Source organism: Bison bison, unplaced genomic scaffold (genome assembly GCF_000754665.1).
Source record: "Bison bison bison isolate TAMUID 2011002044 unplaced genomic scaffold, Bison_UMD1.0 scf7180017864181, whole genome shotgun sequence".
Lineage (NCBI taxonomy): Eukaryota > Metazoa > Chordata > Mammalia > Artiodactyla > Bovidae > Bison > Bison bison.
In genome coordinates, this window is record NW_011494753.1 from 1648674 (window position 1) to 1664031 (window position 15358).

A 15358-nucleotide genomic window follows, 5' to 3' on the forward strand; every position below is an offset into this window, starting at 1 on the left:
ATCTTGATGTGATGTTTTCTCTTGGCCACAGCCACAGGGATGTCACCTGATGAATATGGGACAGATCCTAAAACAGGACACGGTGTTTCATTTGATTTCTTTCTTGGCTGTACTGGATCTTTGTTGCGGCATGCAGTCTTTCTCTAGTTGTGGTGCACAGGGGCTTCTCTAGTTGCAGAGCACGGGCTCTAGAGCATGAAGGTTGGGTAGCTGTGGGGCGTTGGCTGAGTTCTGTGTCATGTGGGATTTTATTTCCCCAATAGGGGATCAGACCTGTATCACCTGCATTGGAAGGTAGATTCTTAGCCACTGGGCCACCAGGGGAGTTCTGGGTGCAGTGTTGTTTGGTTTTTAATGGATTTAAAAAATTGAAGTATATAGTTGATTTGGGGGCTTCTCAGGTGGCTCAAGGAGAAGGAAACGGCCACCCACTCCAATATTCTTGCCTGGGATATCCCATGGACAGAGGAGCCTGGTGGGCTACAGTCCATAGGGTCGTGAGAGTCAGATGCAGCTTAAGGACTAAACCACTACCACCCACCAGATGGCTCAGTGATAAAAAAAAAAAAAAATGCCTGCCAGTGCAGGAGACTCGGGTTCAATCCCTGGATTGGTAAGATCCCCTGGAGAAGGAAATAGCAACCTACTCCAGTATTCTTGCTTGGGAAATCCGACAGAGGAGCCTGGTGTGCTACAGTCCATGAGGTCACAAAAGAGTTCGACACAACTTAGCGACTAAACAGCATAGTTGATTTACAAGATTGTGCCATTCTCTGCTGTAAAGTGATTCAATTATACTCATATATACTTTCTTTTTAGGTTCTCTCTTCCGTTATGGTTTATCACAGGCTACTGAATCTAGTTTCCTGGGCTATACATGGGGACCCTCTTGTTTATCCATTTTAAATATCATAGTTTGCATCTACCAACCCCAGACTCCCAATCCATCCTTCTCCCTCCTCCCTCTGCCTTTTGGCAGCCACAAGTCTTTTCTCTATCAGGACGTAGTGTTTTAAACCAAGGGTGGCTCAAAGCATTCAGGCTCTTCTGTCCTTTGGACTTAGTGGCTAACAGTCTTGCTTGCATGTTTGCCTCTGAAATGAGACACCATTGGTCACCCGATGTGTGCCGAGAGCCACAGGGACCGGCCACTCAAGCCATACACCAAGGATGAGAGGGAGAAGTCAGCCACATACCAGGCTCTTTCTCAAATGCAGACAGGACAGTAGCTGTTACAGGGGAGTTACTTCTGCAGCAGAAGTGTGAAAATCCTCTCTCCCCTCCTCCTCCTTCCTGATCCCCCTGACTTTCCCCCCAATTTGCTCTCTAACAATTAAGCAGACACCCCCCAAGTTCCCACTAGTCTCCCCTCAACAGTGCTTTTTTGAAGATGAATGGAGAGCATTGGCTGGCTTGCACAGAACAACTAGGACCGCATTCACCAGCAGAAAGAGATGCCCCCTTATTTGGCCTCCTTTCATTCAAGCTTTCTAAAAAGGGCTCTGTGAAGAGCAAGTGCTTGTGAAAGTGTACTCTGTGCTCAGATGTTAACCAGATGCTCCCGGGATGACCCCTGGTAATTACCCCGTTGTGTGTTTCCTTTTTGGGCTCTAAAAGATGTACATTCAGGCCTACAAGACCAATAATCTGCGGATGAAGATCATCAAGAATGACTTCCCCAACCACCCTCTCCACCTGGAGGGGGCCCTGACCAGGAGCACGCACTACCAGCAGTACCAGCCAGTCATCACCCTGCAGAAGGGCTACACCATCCACTGGGACCAGACCGCCCCGTCTGAGCTCACCATCTGGCTCATCAACTTCAACAAGTGAGTGGGGGGCGTCATAGGAGCAAGGTGACCTGGGGACAGCTGCCTTGGCCCCGCTCAAAGCTATGGTGATAACAGGGCCTCATTTCAAAGTCCTGGGCTTACTGTTCACAGAAGCCCAGGCTAGCCCACATCACCCCTGCATGAGGGTGCACCTAGCGGGCTTGACATCACCTCGTGGTTAAGAGGCAGAAGACGCGGAGTGAGGCCCTGTTCCGCGCGTGGATGACCTCGCACAGGGTGTCTGACCCTCGGAACCTCTGTTCCTTCTTCATCTAGGAGATGAGCCTACATAGTGTTACTTTGCAGAGTTGTAGTGAGGATGGAGTGTGAGAGTGTACGGCAGGCATTTCACCCAGCACCTGGCTTTACAAAGTGCTCGACCTATGGCAAAAATCCCTGGCGTTCCCATTTTACAGAAAGAGACGAGACTCTGTGAGGTGAAGGGGTGAAGCTGAGGGCATCTGGAGAGGGCTTCAAGTATTTGTTTATGTCACGTATCTTCTGTGCATGAACATCATTAACTTGGCACAGTATTCCCGTGAGACAGACATTTATCAGATGCAGAAAAGAAGACCCAGAGAGCTGAGATGGGCCCCACAATCAGGCTGAACCAGGAAGGGGCTGAATCCAGATCTTACAGACCCTGGTTTTTTCACTCTGGCCCTATTGAAGTGAAAAAGTGAAAGTGTTAGTCTCTGAGTCTTGTCCCGCTCTTTGCAACCCACTGGACTGTGGCCCACCAGGCTTCTCTGTCCATGGAATTCTCCAGGCAAGGATACTGGAGTGGGTGGCTGTTCCCCTCTCCAGGGGATCTTCTTGACCCAGGGATTGAACCCAGGTCTCCTGCATTGCAGACAGATTCTTTACCATCTAAGCCACTAGGGAAGCTCCTAGCCCTGTTGAAAGAAGGTCTTTTTATTTTTCCTAGCCAATATTCCACATGGAACACACACTGCAGACCCTGGGGACACCCCACTGACCCATTGCCATCATCCATTCCAGTCATCATCTCTCCCTCTGTCCTTGAACATCATGTGACCCAATCATGACCAACAGCAAATGTTCTTTCAAAACTCCCCACTGAAAAGTGGACATGCCATTCGGTGGAGGATGCTTGGGTCTTTGTCCAGTGCACACCGAAGAGGCCCCGTGGCTGGGACATCCTTACTCGTCACCTGATGACTGTCCTTCCGGTTCTAGGGGCGACTGGATCCGAGTGGGACTCTGCTACCCCCGGGGCACCACCTTCTCCATCCTCTCGGACGTCCACAATCGCCTGCTGAAGCAGACGTCCAAGACGGGCATCTTCGTGAAGACCTCGCAGATGGACAAAGTGGAGCAGAGCCACCCTGGCCGCAGCCACTACTACTGGGACGAGGACTCGGGGTGAGGAGCCCTCTTAGGTTGTCCCCTAGCCTTTCCAGTAATCCCAGACCCACCATGCAATGGGTAACCTAATACCCTTTCCCAGGCACTTCTGATCTCAGGTGGATTGTATCATCCACCAGTGACATTGTTTTTAAAGCTGTGAAGCTTTGGGAGGAAAACAAGCATGCTCTTAATATACACGTGGATTGTAGAGAATCCACCTATTTTAGGAGAAACAATGTGAAAGCAGTGAATCTTAGAACTGAGAAAATGTGGCACATGACCTCAACTCCTTACACCACAGTCAGAGCAGATGATATCATCCTTGATTCAGAAATAAGCAGAGGAGGCACAGGGTGAAGGGTAATGAACAACTTGTTCAGAGAACCTAGCACGAACTCGGCACGGCTGGTCTTGAGCACATACCTCTCTGTACCTCCACATCCTCCCCTTTTTGCTGAACTGCACTAGGTCCTATTCAGTAGGGACATCACAGGGACAGAGTCCCTGTTCCTGGAGACAGGGAGCTAGGAGGTCACCTTCCCTAGAGAGAGAGAGAATTACTCTGACATCTTAAGAATGCTGACATGTCTGCAGAGCCATGAGCCTGTTGTTAGCCAACTCTCCAGAGACTAAGGGTAAAATATTGTTTGATATTCATTTTTTTCCTTTCTTTTTAAAAAATATTTTTATTTATTTATTTGGCCGCTCTGGGTCTTAGTTGTGGCTCATGGCATCTTTAGTTGAGGCATGCGAACTCTCAGTTGCAGCATATGGGATCTAGTTCTCTGACCAGAAGGGATGGAACCCAGGCCCCCTACACTGGGAACCAAGAGTCTTAGTCACTGGACCATCAGGGAAACTGCTGTACTTTTTTTTCCACCCTTGAATTGAAATCAACATTTAGGAAATAGAGGATGCTTAGAAATATCTATAAAGATAGGGCTTTATCAATTTGATTAAAGGGAAATTCAGATTTGAAAGTCAGAAGTGTAAGTAAAAATGCTGGGGTCTGGAGAGGCAGCACAGAGCACCCCTTCCCCACATCAGTTCTAAACCACTGGTGGGGCAGACAGGACAGCAGGTGAAGAGGAACCTGTCTCACTGATGACAGAGCTACTGGTGAGCAGAGCTTCCCAATACTGGGTGCCTCTACCCAGCTCTAGGCTACTTATTTCATGAGGGTGGCCATGCAATGACGCTGAAACCAGCGTTGTGATTCATAAGTAGCCCTGAATGAGCCGCCATGCAATGCTGGAGCTGTTTTTCTATAAGCTTTGAAAAGGAAACTAATTTTTTTTTTGCTCATTCTTACTTGAAAACTCTTCATTTGACCATATGATTTTTGAAAAACAAAATAGCACACCAAGATAAAAGACGAAACAAGAGTTCAAATAACTCAGCTATGAAGTTCCTAGTCCAGTGGAGGAGAAAAGCTTGCCTGGGGAACCCTGGCAATGACAGTAGACTCATCTGACGTCCCACAGGAAAGCCTGTTTTTCAAGAAGTCAGCATACTGTCTTTGATATTCCGATGCCTATGCCAAAATATTAAAGGAAAGCATCCCATGTTCATATGACTGTGGTATTTGTGAATAAAACTCATTCCTTTTTGATACCCGTGGAGATTATAGCATGGTCTTTAAGGTTTAGGACCTGGGTAATGTTCATGCCTGCAGTAATATTCATGAAGATAATGAATGCCATAGGAAATAACTTCCAAGTGGCGTGTAAATAGTAAGGAACAGCTTCCCTGATGGCTGAGCGGTTAAGAATCCGCCTACCAGTGCAAGAGACTTGGGTTCAATCCCTGGGTCAGGAAGATCCCCTGAAGAAGGAAATGGCAACCCACTCCAGTATTCTTGCCTCGGAAATCCCATGGACAGAGGAGACTGGCGGGCTACAGTCCATGGGGTCACAAAGAGTCAGACACGACTTAGCGACTAAACAACAACGGGGTACATGGGGGGCAGACCAGAGCCTCCCCCCATCCCACCCCGTTGGCTGACCTATATCCCCACACCCAGCAGTCAAATGAGCCACTCCACTTTCCCTGGGAAAACGTCAGTGAGGGGACAGGATGGGCCCAGGAGTGTTTAGAAAACTCCCTCCGTATGAAAACTAGAGAAGGAATTAAATACCCCTCATATAATAGCAGAAACTATTATGACTGAAAAAATGTAAATAAGGTGAAGTCTTCATTGCATCATCTATGCCTAATATCTTCTTTTAGGATCATGAGAATTGCTTTGTTCCAGATGTGTGAATTTTTCAAATGTAAACTGTCACTAAACAAATTGAACCTTTTTTGATCAAAAAAATGTTTAATTTACGATTTTCCCCTTAGAGCAGATTCTGCTGCTTAATTCACCCCTTTTATTGGTTGCTTAGCTCATCATTATACCTATTGATTATCACACTGGGCTTTAATTCAGTGACAGCCTCAGGGACGAGCTGGGTTGTAGGATGCTTGTTTCCTGTGTAGAAAGCCAGACTCAGGCTTTTTTAATTCTTAGGGCTGTTTTCCATGATCTTTCTGCCTGACAAATGTGTTACTCTTTCTTACGTTCTGAGCACCTGCCTTCAATGGCTACCTTCTATTCTGCTATGGCCTAGGACACCTGATAAGATTGTCTGAGGGTTAAATGAGATAGGTCCGTTGATGGCATGTGCCTAGCATAGCAGAGAGTAGGTGCTCGGAAAATGAAAATTGTCAGTATTAGCTTTATCTTCAGTGCATTTTTTTTCATTTCTCCAACCACGTACAACCTTGTGGAGGTGGGGGGGTGCTCCTCCATTCTGTGGGGCCCACTGGGTCTAGTTCTGTGGCCAGCACAGAGTGCGGAGGCAGAGGGAGGAAGAAAGCGGGTGGGGGGAGGAGGAAGATGTGGATACCAAAGGGAACCGCCCGCTCTGCTCCTGTGTGCAGGCTGCTTTTCCTGAAGCTGAAAGCTCAGAACGAGAGAGAGAAGTTTGCCTTCTGTTCTGTGAAGGGCTGCGAGAGGATAAAGATTAAAGCTCTGATCCCAAAGAACGCAGGCATCAGCGACTGCGCGGCCACGGCCTACCCCAAGTTCACGGAGAAGGCCATCGTGGACGTGCCCATGCCCAAGAAGCTCTTCGGTTCTCTGCTGGTGAGTGGCCAACAGCCAGCTGAGCCCCAGGGCCCTCAGGCTCCTCTCCGGACCTCTGCTCCCCTCTTTAAACCCTTTCCCATGGCTGAGGGGTTACAGGGAAGTGAAGAGGCCGACCAGCCCTCGAGCTGGACGCTGGACCCCCCGAACCTGACACCCGCCCTGGGTTTTTGTTTTTTCTCCAGAAGACAAAGGACCACTTCCTGGAGGTGAAGATGGAGAGTGCCAAGCAGCGCTTCTTCCACCTGCTGAACGACCTGGCGTACATCCAAGTAAGCCACCGTCCCCGTGCCCGGGGCATCTCTGGTCACTGAGACCTTGTGTCAGTGCCTAGGGCTGTGGTTGCCAGTGACTGCCAGCCAGGTGGCTGAAGACAACAGAACCTTCCCCGCACAGTTCACAAGCTGGATGCCCAACACCATGGGGCTGCCAGGGTTGTCTCCTCCTGCAGGTGTTGAGGGCGAGTCCTTCCCTGGCCTCCTCCAGCTTCTGCAGCCACCAGCAGCCTGGATGCCCCCCTTCCCAGCTCACAGCTGTGTTCCCCCAGCCTCCGCCGCTGTCCTCCTGTGGTCTTCTCCCCCATGTGACTGAGTTTCAGACCTCCCTCTTCCTTGTCCTTATAAGGACATCTAACTTTGGATTTAGGGCCCATCCGAAATCTAGGATGACCTCATCTTGAGATCGTTAACTTAATTACATCTGCAAAGGCCCTTGCTCCAAATACGGTCACTCCCAAAGGTTGCAGTAAACGTGTCTTTTGAGGGGGAGGCCATCCCAGGTGGCTCAGTGGTAAAGAACCTGCCTCCCAACGCAGGAGACACAGGTTCGATCCCTGGGTTGGGAAGATCCCCTGGAGGAGGAAATGACAACCCACTCCAGTATACCCACTCTTGCCTGGGAAATCCCATGGACAGAGGAGCCTGGTGGGCTACAGTCCATGTGGTCATAAAGAGTCAGACATGACTGAGCGACTGAGCATGCACACAAACACACACACACACACACATCCTTCAGCCACTAGGCAGGGCTGCAGGAACTGACTGAAGTGGGTTTTATGCTTTGAACAGCTGTACTGACACCCTCTGCCTTCAGAGCCTACAGGGGACCCATGTGGGCAGGAGAGCCTCAGGACTCTGATGCCTTCGGGACCCCTCCCCGCCTCCATGTCACACTCTGTGTTGCCTGTCATCTGCAGGTGGATGGGAAGAAGTACCCCAGCTTGGAAGACGGCATCCAGGTGGTGGTGATTGACGGGAGGCACGGGCAGGTACTGAACCACACCGGCTTCAGGAATGCCATCCTGCAGGGCATCCCCTGGCAGCTCTTCAATTACGTGGCGACCATCCCCGACAAGTGAGTCTGGCCGAGGCCCCCTCCCTGTCCCTGGGGCCTGCATCATAGTCCAGGTTGAGGAAGCTTAGGGAGCCTCCACGCACTGTCCACAGCTTCCCAGGTGGCTCATTGGTAAAGAATCTGCCTGGCAATGCAGGAGACACGAGTTCAGTTCCTAGGTCAGGAAGATCCCCTGGAGAAGAAAATGGCAATCCAGTCCAGTATTCTTGCCTGGAGAATTCCATGGACAGAGGAGCCTGGCGGGCTACAGTCCATGGGGTTGCAAACAGTCAGACAAAACTGAGCGACTGAACAATAACAACAGGGGTCTGCCCATCCATGGTGGGAGCTGGCCAGGAAGCCTCCCTACCTGGTGCCTCTGAGATGGGAGCCGGGGCCACTGTGAATGTAGGTCAGGCCGAGTCTACCAGCTACACATGAGAAGCCTGCCCCGGCCCTCCGCCCCCACCCTGCACACTCTCCCAGCGTGAGCTCATCCCCGCCCGCACTCGCTGCAATCCAAATGTTGGTGGCTGCCAAGCCTCTCCAGCCCCCGTCTCCCTCCTAAATGCCAGATATTTTTATCCAACGGCCACTTGGACTCCGCCACCCAAATGTCCCCTATGGAACTGAATTCTCATCATTTTTTTTTTTAATCCTCTAAACCAGCCAACCCTCTTGGCCACATTTTGGTGAAATTGTCATCTCCCATCCAGGCAACTAGCTACACCAGAGTCCAGGCATCACATTTGGTTCTGGTCTTTCTTTCGTTTTGACATCACCACACTCAGTAATCACACCTGTCAATTGCCTGCATCATGGCTGCCCGGCTTTTATCCCAGGACACCCTCTCCATTGCCTCCACTCTGCCACCCACACTGTCAGACAGTGACCCAACAGACTCCCTCGCCCAGCCTCCCCCACTTGAATCCACCCACCATATTGGCGGGGGCGGGGGGCGAGGGGGCAGTGAGCTTCTTAAACACAGGTGTCCCCTGTCCCCTTTCCTAGGGGTAATTTCCCTGCCACCTTCCAAAACTAACTCACACATCACCTGTTTGGTGAGGTCTCTTCTGATCCAACCAAAAGTTTCTACCCATCCCTGCCCCCACAGAGGACCAGTGGATGTATCTGCTCCCTCATCTAGGGTCTAGATTTTTATTTTTTTAAGCCTTTTATTTTATATTAGCGAATAGCCAATTAAGTGTTGTGATAGTTTCAGATGGACAGCAAAGGGACTGAGCTACACACATACATGTATCCATTCTCCCCCAAACTCCCCTCCCATCTGGGCTGCCACATAACCCTGAGCAGAGTTCCATGTGCTGTACAGTAGGTCTCGGCTGGTTATCCATTTTAAATACAGCAGTACGGGGATCATATCCAACTCATATTTTCATTTCTGATATAATGGAGAACTCACTCCAAAGCCACAACCTGGACTAGCGGGCAGTCTAAGTGCTCCATGTGGTACCTGTCATCCAGGAGGTGCTTGGACAATATTTACTGATGAAAACCAAGTGCTTCCCAGATGCTATATGAGGGCCTGACTTGAACTGGACGCTGTGTGAGATTCCAAAGACAGGGTGGTGCTTGACCACCTTTGGTCATGTGCTTCTTCAGCATCATGTTTTCACATGCAGATTCATACCGAAGCAGGAGATTAGCTGATTTGGGGAAAAAGAGGATCATCTAGAGATTTTTAGTTTCTGTGCCTTTTGGGGCCAGAGGACTTTTCCTGGAAATGAAATAGGATGCAGAAGCCTACAATAAGAAACGGAAATGCAGGAACTTCCCTGGTGGTCTGAATGGTTAAGAATCTGCCTTGCAATGCAGGAGACAAGGGTTTGATCCCTGACCACAACTGAGGTGCTGCAGAGCAACTAAGCTCCAGTGCGTTGCAACTACTGAGCCCAAGCAAACTAAAAAAAAAAAAGAAAGAAACCGAAATGCAGAGCTGCTCTGTTGAAAACCAGGGGTGAGAGGCGTAGGGCCTCCCCATCCAGGGCTCCTCTCAGCCCATGCTGCAGCCCCAGTGCACCTTGCTGGGGACAGCCCTCACCAAGTACCTGCTGTGAAGCATGCCCTGGGTTGGCGCTGGGTACCCAGGCAAGATCCGGGTACCCCCCCAACCTCAGGGAGAGCAGCAGGGCTTGAAGGAATAACGCAAGGCAGGTCCCACCCCACTGTCCCCCCAGGTCCCAGCCAGGTGGCCCCACACTCCCACCCCGTCCACGGGGCCACCCCAGCCCCAGGGAAAGGAGGACGCAACTGCTCCCATCAGAGCCTTCCAGGATGGCTTCCGGGGGCTGCCTCTGTCAGCACCCCTCGGGAGCCTCATGTTGACAGGTGTGGGGGCTCAGTGGGCATGAGAAGCTCAGGCCAGGCAGAGAGGGGCCCCTGAAGAGTACAGGCAGCTTCCGGTGCTGCCAGGAGGCCAGGACACATGAGTAGCTCTGTCCATCTCCCTCCCCACTCCCAGAGGACATGCTCTTCATTTGAGTCCAGCCCAGCAAGGAGGCTTCACTGAGCCAAAGGGGTGTTAGCTTTATTTCTGAATGGGAGCGACGGGGACAGTCTCCTGGGAACAGACCCCGGATCTAGAATCCAGAGTCAAGGGTGTTGACAACGCACTGCCCTCCTCCTCCCCAGCCCTCTGTGATCCAGAGGAGCCGGGGCAGCCCAGCTCCCCTCCTCTCTGCTCTTCCCACACACGAGCTCTTTACATTTTGACAGCTGTCTTTCTGCTCCCTATGGGACACGTATGGTGGTAACAACGGCTTCCAGAGTCCTATACAGTTTTTCCATGTCTGGACTGCGGTCTGTGGTTACAGGATTCCTCTGAGAGGAAAACTAGAAGCCCCACTGGGCCTCTGTCCCTGTTTCTGTTCCTGGGGGAGGTGTGCATTTCCTGCCGTCTGGCCCAGCAGCTGTGTGGACCCCCACAATGGCCGTTCTCCAGCACTTTGGCCTGATCGCACCCAGGCCAGGGGACTAGAGATCTCAGCTCCTCAGCAGGACTCTTGCAAGTCGAGCCCTTCGGTCTGGGCAGTCCCAGGCCTGCTCCTCCTCCCACCCCAGGCACGGCTCCCCTTCGGCAGGTCGTCCTAGCTATTGGCTTGGCCAAAGAATTCATTCAGGTTTTTCCATTGTTTTTGTTCAACCCAGCGCTTAGTAACCATGTGCCTTCATCTCCCCATCTGTAGCATGGAACAGTCACACTGTCCTGCCTGAGCAGAGATGGGGAGGCATGATCTTGAGGGGTTAACCCTCCCCTGAGCACAGGGTGACTCAACACTCTGCTTCCTCCATCACCACATTTCCATCGGGTCCTACACAATCCTTGTACCTTCAGGTTAAGAGATGCACACTGAAGTCGTTTGTATGCCGGGCTCTGGCGTCGGTGCTGGTCCCCGATGGTGGGCTCTGTGTGCCAGCTCTGTCCTCTTTGGGGACAGCCATGGAGCAGCAGTGAGCTGAGAGCAGGCTCAGAGAGAAGATCATGGGCACCAACTGCAGCCAGACATGTGGGAGGGTGTTCAGGATGTCGGTCATCACATGGAAAGAGCCAGTCAGCCCGGCACACAATCCTGCTCTCCCCCAGTCCCTGGCAGGGCTCTGGGCACTGCTGACTCAAGTCCCACCAGCCACCATGCAGCATCCCTGCCCGGGAATCCCTTACCCCACTTTGTCATCCAGGCCTCTCATTTGTCCTTTCTGGTTCAGTTCCATAGTTCTCATGGCATCAAAGGGAAGATACACCTCCAGAGGCCCATGGACCAGAGTGCTGGAAAAACTCGGGGCACACAAGGGGCTCAAACTAAAAGGTAAGGGTTCTTGCATTGACCCTGAGTCTGGATGCCCGGGCCCCCTGCTGAGGCCAGAGCACTTCCCCTCAAACCTGGTGTGACCTCAGAATCTTCAACACAACCAGCAGTCCACAGCTGTGCAGGGCAAGAGGCTCCCTGGTCAGCGTCCCTGCCCTGCAGCAATGCCATTCTAACATGTGATCAGACACCCCATCAACTCAGCAAATGGCCCTTTTAATCCACAAAAGTATCAGCAGAAAGGGCTTCTTCTTCCCTGGTGGCTCAGTGTAAAGAACCCGCCTGCCAATGCAGGAGACATGAGGTCCATCCCTGGGTCGGGAAGATCCCCTGGAGGAGGAACTAGCAACCCACTCCAGTATTCTTGCCTGGAAGATTCCCTGGATAGAGGAGCCTGGTGAGATACCATGGGGTCACAGAGAGTCGGACACAACTTAGTGAATGAAAAACAACAATCCACGGGGCTCAGTTTGACCCTCCTGCCTCAGTTCCTGCTGCCTGGATCGGCCAGAGTCACTACCTCTGCCCCAGCTTTCCTGCCAATGGCCAGCGTTTGTACAGTCCTTTGTAGCTGGCAAAGCTCTCATTTGAGAATATATATGGCTTGTCCAACATCACACAGCTCTTCTGCCATAAAGCCTGGCACAGGCCTCTCGGGGAGGAAGCCAACCAGGACAAAAATGTCAGCATTTCATCACCATCATCAGTGTGATGAGAGAGTCCTTGGGGAGGCTGAGAGAGGAGGCCAAGCAACCTTCCTGATAATAATGTCCACTGTATTGGGTTGGCCAAAATGTTCATTTGGGGTTTCCATACGACGTTATAGAACATCGTATTTGTTTCTGTTTGTTTTTTTTTCTAACAGAAAAATGTGAATGAACTTTTTGACCAACCCAATAGTTATCATGTAAATGCCCAGCCTTGTGCCTTGCTGAACATCCTATAAAGATCTGTTATTCACTAATAACCTGCAGGACAGGTACTGTGATTTCCATTTAAGGTAGAGCCACTCAAGAATTAGTCATTTAAGATTAGAATTTGGATCCTAATATTCTAACTCAAAGCCAGCCATCCTTAGCAGCCAGGCCATCCTGACTGCAAAACACATCAAAGCTAGCAGCCTGTCATATGGGAAGTTTATCTCAAGCCTCTCGCAGAGAAAATTCAGAAACAATGAAAGTCCTTCCAATGAGGCAAAAGAGAAAACAAGGAAAAGAGAAGCGTCTTCCCCAGCCCAGTACTGAAAGCATCTAGGGGGCCTGTGTGCCTTAAATTAGGACCCTGGGACTTCCCCAGTGGTCTAGTGGTTAAGAATCTGCCTTCCAATACTCGGGGCATAGGTTCAATCCCTCGTCAGGGAACAAAGATCCCACATGCTAGATGACTGGGCAAAAAAAAAAAAAATCAATTAATTAAGACCCTGTTGCCAAAAACTGATGAACATAAAGGTGACGTTGTTCAGTCAAGGGACACATTCCCGGGGTGATGCATGTGTACAACCTACCAGGCGAGGCCATTCCCCAGTGTCAACGTGGATACCCACATCCCTCGGACGGGGCCGAGCTCTGAGCTATGGGACAGAGGGCCCTGCATGGGGCTTGGGATTCTAGAGCTCTGGCCGGGCTACACCATCTGCTCAGGGCCCCTGGGCAAATTTCTCTGCTGCTCAGAACTTCCTTCTAAAGCCACGGGATATTGGCGCCAGGGCAAAGATCTTGTAGTTGAATGCCATTACTTGACAGATGGGGACACAGGGCTTAAGAGAGGAGCAGGCACTTGCTGCTAATTTTAGGGTCAGCTTGATGGCAACTGGTTTCTTGGAGGGGATCCCCTGCATAGAGCAGAGCCAGCACTCCACACTGGTACTGGAGGCTCAGGTGAGACCCTGTGTGCCCTGTACAGACCAACGCCAGGCACCATTGGTAACATGGCACAAAGCTCTTCCCAGGGAGACACAGTCCAGTGCAGCTAGAGGAGAGGGTGCCTGGTGGGGGCCAGGGAACGGCAATGGGGAACCCCAGGAGGCAGTGGGTACATAGCCATTCTCTCGTGAAGTTTATGCTTACGCGACTTTACTGCTTTGCAGAGAAAATGGTATTCGTTGGCTTCAAAGGCAGCTTCCGGCCCACCTGGGTGACCCTGGACACTGAGGACCACCACGCCAAAATCTTCCAAGTGGTGCCCATCCCGGTGGTGAGGAAGAAGAAGCTGTGAGGACCGCCGCCACCCCGTGCGCCCCCACAGTGGACCCTGACACTGGAGTCTGGGCAGCGGCCCGGGGCAGCGAGGCCGGTTCCCACAGCCCCCGTCTGGCAGCTGCCGGGGAAGGCCATGTGTCAGCCCTGATGGGCCAGGGGGAGGCTTCTGAGCCCCCTGGTGCTGCCACCCACCCCCTCAAGTGTCTACCTGCAGCCCCAGGGCCATGTGGGCTGATGCTGCAAACCTTCTCCTCCCTGCAGCCTCCCAGGGATCTCTCTATCTGTGCCTCTGCAGTGGGGGCTGTGGGGACCACAGGGAGCCATGGGCTCTACTGGCAAAAAAGGTCCTCTTTGGCAGGAGTTCTGCTCCAGCTGGGAGGCAGCCTGGGGGTGGGAGGGCGGGGTCACTCACAGATCTCCATGCTCTCCAGCACGATGTTAGGGGGGAGGGGCAGGAAGAATCCTCGTTCCTGTAAGCAGGACCCGACCTCCACCGGGTTCAGAGCTCAGGTGTAGACAGCGCACCGAGATGGAACCAGCTGCCCTCGGGGAGGACGAGCCTGCCTCCGGAGGAGGTCAGCCTCTCAGGAGACTTGGCACCCAGGCCATGAGTCGGATTAGGTGACTTTTAAAGGCCCTTTCAGTTCTGAGAGCCCAGAAGTCTGTGGCTTCTCACGCTGTGTCTGGAGTCCCGTGGTAGGCAAGAACATTCTTCTCAGCCGACATCCATGACACTGGCGCTCCAGGCAGCCAGGATGGAGGCGTGAGAAGCAAGGCCCAGGGTGAGGGGCTCAGCTGTCTGGCACAACAGACGGTCGGTGTAAGTGCCTTCTGATGCTACGCAGAGAAAGCTGAGAGGGCTCAAAGGGGGCCGTGCCAATTCCCAGGAGGGAAAGAAAGGGTTTATGTGCTCAGGTGGGTCTGGAAGCTTCTTGCAGGAGAGGCCCTGGGCTCGTAGGGATGAAGGGCAGGGGGCTTATGGGTGGCAAGGATGGGGCAGCCTGTGCAGCATTCAGAGGCTGAGCCCTTCCTGCTGAAGCTGGATGACTTCAAGGTGGCCCATTGCCCTGGACTCGCTGGACCCCCGGAGCAGAGAAGCGTGCATCACAGGGAGGGCTGGTGGGCCCCTGACACCCAAAGTGTGGGCCAGCCAGCCCCACCTATGACTCCAACAGAGGCTGGAGTCAAGTTGAGAAAGGTGGGCTCCTCCATGAGGGGCCCATCTGCTCCTCACTGGGGAGCCCGCGAGAAGCGCTCACACCTCAGGGCGCCTGGGCTTTCGGAACCAGAAAGGGCCTTAGGAGACACCTAGTCCAAAGCCTTGGTTGTAGAGATGGGACGATGAGACTCCAAGAAAGGGAAGAACCACACGGCCAGAGCAGGGCCAAGATGGGAGCCCCCACTCCCCACACTCACTGCCACACCACGCTGCCTCAACTGCCGGCCGGAGGGGCCAGGCGTTCCTGAAGGACAAGCCCCCCTGAAGGGAGAAAAGATGAGACTAGAGAGTTGTTGGCCAGGACTGTTTCTGCCCCGGCCCCCTCACCGTGCACACAAGGGCACCCTCCTGTGGGCTCTGGAGGCCCTGCAGCCTCCACTTGGCTCAAACTTACCTGCCCTCTGGAGGGGCGCCCAGCCACCGCAATAACTGCACTGGTGCTATCTGCA

The 15358-nt window shown here is 52.3% G+C and overlaps 1 protein-coding gene across 1 annotated transcript in view; it reads left to right on the plus strand.

Moving 5' to 3' along the window:
• The window catches only part of CEMIP (cell migration inducing protein, hyaluronan binding), a 68035-nt gene extending 52677 nt beyond the window's left edge, over nucleotides 1–15358 (plus strand). Inside the window, exons 22-28 of the mRNA XM_010843236.1 lie at nucleotides 1618–1829; nucleotides 3033–3218; nucleotides 6129–6333; nucleotides 6519–6605; nucleotides 7529–7686; nucleotides 11392–11492; nucleotides 13579–15358. Of these exons, the coding sequence (XP_010841538.1) occupies nucleotides 1618–1829; nucleotides 3033–3218; nucleotides 6129–6333; nucleotides 6519–6605; nucleotides 7529–7686; nucleotides 11392–11492; nucleotides 13579–13706 (1077 nt within the window). The 3' untranslated portion in view covers nucleotides 13707–15358. The remainder of the gene's footprint in view (nucleotides 1–1617; nucleotides 1830–3032; nucleotides 3219–6128; nucleotides 6334–6518; nucleotides 6606–7528; nucleotides 7687–11391; nucleotides 11493–13578) is intronic.